This window comes from Hakea prostrata, chromosome 10 (genome assembly GCF_041222555.1).
Source record: "Hakea prostrata isolate BN-2017 chromosome 10, UWA_Hpros_2, whole genome shotgun sequence".
In the NCBI taxonomy this organism is placed as follows: Eukaryota; Viridiplantae; Streptophyta; class Magnoliopsida; order Proteales; family Proteaceae; genus Hakea; species Hakea prostrata.
In genome coordinates, this window is record NC_142609.1 from 26,131,925 (window position 1) to 26,140,472 (window position 8,548).

The window sequence follows — 8,548 nt, forward strand, 5'->3', positions numbered from 1 at the left end:
GTATTTGAATATCCATTTGGGCTCAACTCTTACAGTCTGCTCGCAAGTTAAACCAGGCCAGCATTTGAAGGCAAAGCTGTGTGCTTATATGCGGCCTAAATGCCATCCCATCTTCTATGACTCGAACATTAATTCCCCAGCTGTTGTTCGATTGAATATCTATCAAGCATTTTTACTCTGTGCAATGAAGTTCCATTGTTATATCTGTGAATTGTCTGGCATTTGCAATCTCCCAGCAGTACACAACCTGGAAATTATTCAGAAGTCTTTCAGGTAATGATTTTCTTCTATACTGTTTGTCTGGTCTTGCAATGAGTTAAATGCTTGACAAATAGGTAACTCTTTTCTTGGTTGAGAGATCGTAATTGATTCAAAATATTTGATTGAGCAGTTCTACTAATGGATTGAAAAGAAAGCAATTGGTTAAGCCCCAAAATATCCTAAACATCCTGCAAATTCTTGTCATCATGAGAATAAAAAATGTCACTATTATCAACTCTTTTTTTTTTTTTTTTTTTTGTACAAAGGGGCTTTATTAAGCCAGGGATGGGGATATTAATATGCCTCAGCAAGAGTAGAACCCACGACCTCTTCACGGCTGATCAATTTTCATCTCTATTATGCCTATTTAAAATAAATAGTACAAAAATTTATATTGGTCAAGAATGAAAAGATGGGAATACAAAATAATGAATGAAAAAGTTTGGTGTCAAGTAAAAATTGTCTAAAAAAAAAAAAAATCACTAAGAGGTGATTGACGTTTCAACCACTCTTTTTTAGAACTCAGCTTCCTGCGTAATGAAAGCTCATCTAATCCATAATGGACAAACGTCTATTTTGGTATTTCAGCCCTTTATGCATTTCCATAATTGACAAAGAAAATTGATAACAAAAAAGGGAAAAGGGGGGGGGGGGAAAAAACAAAAAAACAGGGGGGGGGGGAAATAAAAATAAAATTATTTGTATTAAAAGAGGGATATCTCATTGGACAGTTTACTATTCTGTAGAGAAACTGCAGCTGGTCTAAGAGATTGAATCTTAGACGTTTTGACTATATATATTAATTTGGAATAATGTTGTTTTACTTGAATTTTTTTTTTTGGGTGTCTCCTCTGACCTTTGTTTTATGGGTCTTCAATTTGTCTTTCTTGTTGGTTACAAATTTAACATGTAATGTTGGCAGATACATGCAGACGCTCATATGGAGAAGAATGCAATCCGTAGTTCTTGGATCAAATTTTCATCCTATTTTTCGTTTGGAGAAATCTGAAGTTGAATGGCTTGGATTACATGCTTACATTCGAGCGCTGAACAGAAAACAATCGAGGCACAAAGAGTTGCTGTCATTATTGAGGTCCCAGTTGATGATGCATGAGATAACAGATAGCACATCGCCTCAATTGATGTATGCGATAGATGACTCACATTCCTCTTGTTTCTGGAAAATCAAGTATTAAGCTTTTAACACTCTGTTACCTTTTCGCAGATTGATTTGTGATTTGCCACAATGACTAGACGTCCATGCCAAACCAAAACCAAATCAGTACGGTGTTGGTTTCATTTCAGTTTTTGTTTATGCATTTTGCATCTTCAACAAACTTAAAAGTGCTGTACTCCAAGAACTAATTACCTAATGGAAGGCCCTTCTATCATCTCAATTCAATATATTATCCATCTTACTCTTCTGTGTCCATTTTCTAGGAATACTTCCTTTCAGTTGCAACAGGGGGTATTACATATGCCATTAGCAGGAGTCAAGCTCACGACCTTTTCATTAGGAGTTGTTGGTCTTACCAATCAAGCAACCCTAGTGCATTGGCATAACAATATCAGTTACTAGCAGTTCTGGATCCAAAGCCTATTACATTCCTCCAAAAATGGACTATTTTGAAATGTATTCAGTTGGACTCTGACATTATTCAAATTGCTTTTTTCTTTTTATTACAAAATTCACCTTAACGGGTATAAATGAAAATTTTGGATAGAAGGGGGAGTGCAAAAAGATGGCCTCAAAGGGAATCTTCCTTTGGTCGACTTCTAGCCAACATTAGTCATATCAAATTCCAACAGCAATCATAAAAATCTAGCCGTATTCATCTTATAAATGCTGGCTTTTAGAAGAGATACTTGACTGGATCCATCTCTGAAATTAGCTGAATATGATGAGCTATTATGTATTGTCCTGGTCTCCCCCTAGTAACCCATACTAATGCTATACAAGTCTCCTCCAAATTGGTAGGGAGTCCACGTTATACAACATGTGGCCACACGATACAATGGTCTAGATTGATCGAATGAATAGATAAGAATCTGATGTGGACGACCAATAAGAGACCGGTCAAACCAGATTGATACGAGTAAGAGCGACCCAGTTCATGGTTGAACCTATCATGGAACGGTTCGACCAACCATGTGGCCGAACCATGCGCTAATCAAGGAAAGATTCACTTCAAGAACGTAAGTAATTCAATATCCTAGAAATCAGGGATGAGAAGATAAAACTCATTTACAGAGCGAACTCTATAACAGTAATACAAGGGACGAGAGTCCAAACTGGACTCCAATTTGAACTCTAGTTTTCCAACACTTCAAGGTAATCCGACAATTGGCAAGTATTATGAATTCCTCTTCTATGCTTGGCATCAAGATTAGGCTTCCCAACCTGTAATTTCATGCTAACTTGATCGTGGAGATGATACTTGACCAACACGGTCGAGCATGTGTTTGCAGGTATCCTTATTAGGGTGGTTGAGTGAGATTCTGCATCAACAATTGGCGCTATTTGTGGGAACTCTGATAAAAAAGCCATCATGCTTACCAGATTAGGAAGAGTAGTTGGAAAAGTGAAGGCGAACCAAAAATTAATACAGGGATGCACCTCGAGGAATTATAAGAATTCCTCATCGTGGCATCTCAACAGAACAATCTGATCACTTCGTGACAATTTAATGAACTACATGAGCAAATTCTAGACCTGAGTAAATTGATTACGGCAAGCATCCATCAGCAAGTGGCCGTTCCTAATTGGTTAGCAAGTTAATTCAATTAAAACTTGATGAAAATAGGAAAGGTCAGCCACCAAAACTAAAGGAGGTTCGAGCATCAACACTAGACCACTCCGCACAACCATCTCCGAGAAATCAGAAAAAAAAAAAAAAAAAAAAAAAAAAAGTAGGTCGCAGAGAGATCTCGACCATCGAGAAAGTAGCTCTCGTCCTATCGACAATCTTCAAGGCGGAGATAATAATGAAGTTCCTGCAAAACATGCTGACTATGTGAACAAGCGACTCGAAGAACTTGATGAAAAGTTGAAGAAATTAAAGGATTTAGGTAGAGATGCTCTACACTTTGTTTTGAAAGAAGATCCTTTCGTCTGAGCAATCTCGGAAGTAGAGATGCCAAAGAATTTAAATGTTCGACCTTCACAATGTTTGATGGGACAAGACGTCTGAGACATCACATCATGCACTATAAGTCTGTCATGTCCTCGTACAAACATAGTGAAATTACCATGTGTAGAATCTTTCTCGCTTCATTGATCGAAGTTGCATCTGAGTGGTTTTTGGGACTCCAAAATGGCTTAATAAAGAATTTCAACCATCTTGGTCGAGTGTTCCTGTCACGCTTCCAAATTGGAGTGAGTACAAAGAAGAGAGATGACACCTTATTCTCTATTAAACAAGGTCGAACGGAGTCAGTCAAAAGCTATCTTCTATGGTTCAACAATTTAACCATCCAAATTAAGAATTTAGACGAGAAGATAGCCTTTCATGCACTATATCAAGGGCTTAGTCATGAATGATTGCTCGAAAACCTCTCGTTGGATATGCTCGAGACATATGTGGAGTTGCTCAAACAATGCCACAAGCAGGCGGAGATATCAAAACCATAGAGTCTCGGAAGAAGAAGCTGACCACAGAAACGAAGGAAAATAAAGAAAAATTCCAACAAACCAAGAATCCGAAAACTAATCAGAGCAAAGGTGTTAGTTTAGATCCAACGAGGCAGACAGAGTAGACATATACTCCCCCTTGAACACTAAAAGATCAGAGATCCTAATGCAAGTTAAAGGCCAAGGACTACTCAAATTGCCAAAGAAGCTTCAATCTCGACCAGAGGAGCACGATAGAAGCAAGTACTGTGAATTTCATAAAGATCACGGTCATTGGATTGATAACTGTAGGCAATTGAAAGCGGAGATTGAGAAACTAATCTCCAAGAGGAAATTGAAGAAATATTCGAGCAAAACAAAGATCTCATCAACTACCAGACAAGGGTAGGAAGAGGGTTAGGTCAACCGACAAAGAAAGGCATCAAAGTCCTAACAAAAAAAGACCAAAGAATGGGGACAACAACATAAAGCGATCCCCGATTTATACAGTATTCGGTGGCCCAATAGAGGAGTCAACTCAGCAAGCTAAGAGGAAGGCTCAACATGTAGGGAATGCTGAACTTGGAAAGCAAGGTGTGAAGTCAACATTAGAGCCAATTGCCTTTTCTTCTAAAGATATGCAAGGTGTAAAGAATCCCCATGATGATGCTCTTGTAATAACGGTCATCTTAGTCGGAACTGAAGTGTGAAATCCAGCCCTTTCCTAACCCTGACCCTGACCCGGATCCATTGGTGTTTGTAAGTCCGAAGACTCGGAGTAGTGGAAGAAGAGATTTGTGGGCCCCCATAGTCAAAGATTCGGTGTATGACTCAGAGCCTATGGATATTGACAATGATGCCCCTTACTTGGATACACTGTCAGTGTTCAGTGAGAAACTGCACTTAGAAGGGGGGAGCATAGTTGAAGTACGTGATGCACTTCCGATCTCATTCCGAAGGTATTTATCTATTCTAGACTTGTTGATTGACTTGTAGGAGGAAACCCAACTCAATTTGGATAAATCTGGCATTCCATTTCCCTTACTGAAGTGGCTGTTCAGGCTTGGTCGACTGGCCACTCAACCAGTCAGTCTACCAGCAGATTAATAAATTCGAAAATCACAAAATTCTCTATTATTTTAACCCTACTTTATGGGAACTCGTGAATAGAAGCCTAACCTAATCATTGGCACTCCAGAGCTCGAGGAGTGAGCTTCCCAAAGCCCTCTCTTGAAGTTGGTGAAGATTATTGGTCTCAATCATTGCATTCCCTCTTCATTCACTTCCTCAAGGTATGATTTCTCTCTCTTATTCTCTAATCTACTCTTTCCTCCACTCTTTCTCACTATTGAGACTATGGCTGAAGTGCTGCAACCTTGCAAACACTTGGTCGTGTGTTTCCCCTTTCATCTCCATTAATTTCTCTTCATTCTTGCTATGCTATGCATTCAATACAATCAATAGCATTGCATTTCTATGATTCTTGTCATTCCAACTTGTCTTATTGATCTAAACTGATCTGTAGATGCATGCTAGGTTTGATTTACTATTAGTTAATGATTCTAGTATAATTCTTCTCACTTCCTTAGTTGATTCCCCATTATTCCTTGTCATTGCAACAAATTCCATTTCAATTCTTGATGTTTAGCATATAGAACATAGGGTTTCAATTTGGGTATTCCTAATTGGACCATTGGATCATGATAATTTTCATTGTATAGTGTCCTTATATTGCTATAATCATTCCCTCCAAGTTTCAGATCGATCCGAGACCCGGAAGATCGGTTTTGGGCCCAATTGCCCTATGCTGCCCGTTACTGATCCTCTTGGTTGACTGGTCAGTTGACCAGTCAGTCGACCAAAGGAAAACAGAAACTCAACACTTGCTCGTTTGATCTCCAATTTGATTGTTTCCTTCTCTAATGTTGCATATATGTTGTCTAGGGTTCAAGCACTAAGTTGGGGACTATTCTAAGTGGTATTTGCTATTATTCCCGATTCGATTAAGGTAAGGACAATTATACCCATATGGCATGGACTATGTGTTTATTCAATGATGATTGGAAACTTGATATGCTTTGCTTATCAACTCTATTTAGACATCATATGACTACTGTAGTTGTCTTTTAACAGTAGTAACATGTTTAATTACTCTTGGATATCATGTCTATTTAATTATTGTTATTTACATTACATTTGAATTATGTGATGTTATGATATGACTTTCAATATGATGATGTATCATGTATGTGTGATATGATGAATTGAGAATGTGATTGGATAAGCATAATTTGAGATTGAGGAATGTCCTATTGACATTTTTGTCCTTGAACATCAGAGGGAATATTATGGGATGTTCTCCGAAGGTGTCCATCGACGCTTTCCCGGATTATTGGATAACATATATAGGATATGTCTAGGTGTATGGCTAGGATGTCCTTGTCATATCAGACCTGAATCGGAAGGGTATTGAGACCGAATGACTCGTGGTAGTAGTATGGTTTGATGGGCGTTCAAGACCGGTAACCAACCCATGAGAGGACATAGATCATATTACGGATACCCGAAAGGGGCCATTGTTGGTAGGGTTGCAAATAGTTAGACTTGGGCTCACGGGTGCTCGAAGATCAGTGAGTCATATCCGTGAGGGGAAGTGAGAGCTTCCCGTCTACTATATGCTAGCTTGATTGAAAGGGGTTTAAGCAAATGGAAAGGGGGAAACACATGAATGGGTGGTTGCAAGGTTGTAGCACCTTATTCATGGTCTCAACAGCAAGAGAGAGAAGAGGTGAGAGTAGAATAGAGAGAGAGTGAGAGAAAAGATACCTTAGAGAAGAGATTTGAGCAAAGAGACAATGATTCTTGAAGAAATGCTTCACAACTACCAAGGAGATGTCTTGGGAAGCTCTCTCCACGTTCTCAGGAGGCTAAAGGAATAGAATAGGGTTCTAATCACGAGGTTCCCTTATGTAGACATATAATAATCAAGAAAAATGCAATTTTTGCATTTAATAATCTGCTAGTCAACTGGCTGGTCGACTGGTCAGTTGACCAAGCAAAAACAACAACTTCAGACAGGGAATTGGAAGGCTAGATCAACTTAAATTCACTTGGGCTTTCTCCTATAGCTCAATCAACAAATCTAGGTCAGAGTATTACCTTTGGATCAAGTCCGAAAGTGCATTAGGTACTTCAACTAAACTTCCCTCCTCTTCTAGGTGCAGCTTCTCACTAAACACTGACAGTGCATCCAAGTAAGGGGCACCACCATCAATGTCCATAGGTTTGGAATCAAACACCATATCTTCAACTGAGAGGGCTCACAACTGTCTTCTTCCACCACTTCGGGTCTTCGGACCTACAAACATCAAGGATTCCGGGTCAGGGTCAGGGTTAGGCTAGGGCTGGATTTCACACATGGTGTCTTAAAGGGGAATTGAAGCTAAACTAGAGATGATTAAAGCAATCCTGAACATGAAACCACCAAGGAATATAAAAGAAGTACATAGTCTAATAGGTCAGGTGACTGCACTTAATAGATTCATTGCTTGGGCAGGAGAAAGATGTTTGCCATTCTTCAAAGCCTTGAAGGGTGTATCAAACCTACAGACCAAAGAATGGAACAAAGAATGCCAAAAAGCTTTCGATGAACTAAAGAATAAACTTTCTAGTTCACCTTTTCTCGCTCGTCAAACCCCTAAGAGGGAGTTACTTCTATAATTGGCAACATTGCCTAATGCTGGTCAAGAGGAAGGTAACGTCCAGAACCTTGTTTATTATATAAGTCATGTGTTGGTCGATGCTAAAACCAGGTATCTGGAAGTGGACAAACAAGCATTAACTTTGGTGATTGCTGCGCGAAAACTCCGACCATACTTTCAGTCACATCCTATCGTTGTCTTGAGAAACTTCCCTTTAAAGAAGATATTACACCAACCTAACTTAGCCAGACTACTAGTTACTTGGGCGATCGAACTCAGCGAGCACCAAATTTATTTCCATCCAAGGCCGACCATCAAGGGTCAAGCCCTGGCGAACTTTATTGTTGAAACCCAGTATTTTGAAACTTAACAAGCCAAGCACAAGCAACTTCCCAAGCAAGTCGGTAGATGGATTATGTCTGTCGATGGGTCTAGCAATGCACAAGGGAGCACAACAAGTCTACTTTTACAAAGCCCATGAGGTTTTGAAATCAAATATGCATTTTGCTTCAAGTTTAGAGCCTCTAACAATGAAGCAGAGTACGAGGCATTACTAGCTGGTCACATACTAGCAACAATCCTAGGGATCCGAAACATAGAAGTAAGAAGTGATTCACAATTAATTGTGAATCAAGTTAATGGGATGTATGAAGCAAAGGAGAAAAGGATGAGCAGATATCTAAGCTTGGTTGACCAATATAGACAACATTTTATAGATTTTCTAATCAAGCAAGTGCCTAGAATGGATAATAACCAAGCAAGTGCACTTTCTCGCCTAGCAACAGAAGAGTTGGATATTGCAAAGACTTCAATTTATTTAGAGGAGTTGGAAAGTACTAGCATCTGTATGGTCGATCACATGCAAATACAAGTCGAGCAAGGCTCGATGGAACTAATTATCAGCTATTTGGAGCACGATCAACTACCAGACAACCAAAAGGAAGTACGAGCAACTCAATAAAGAGCTACTCGATAT

At 39.2% G+C, this 8,548-nt stretch overlaps 1 protein-coding gene across 1 annotated transcript in view; it reads left to right on the plus strand.

Annotated features, from left to right (window-relative positions):
• Nucleotides 1-2,220, plus strand: part of LOC149002369 (telomerase reverse transcriptase-like) — a 38,635-nt gene extending 36,415 nt beyond the window's left edge. Inside the window, exons 5-6 of the mRNA XM_089136386.1 lie at nucleotides 1-273; nucleotides 1,184-2,220. Of these exons, the coding sequence (XP_088992512.1) occupies nucleotides 1-273; nucleotides 1,184-1,457 (547 nt within the window). The 3' untranslated portion in view covers nucleotides 1,458-2,220. The remainder of the gene's footprint in view (nucleotides 274-1,183) is intronic.
• The last annotated feature ends 6,328 nt before the right edge of the window (nucleotides 2,221-8,548 follow it).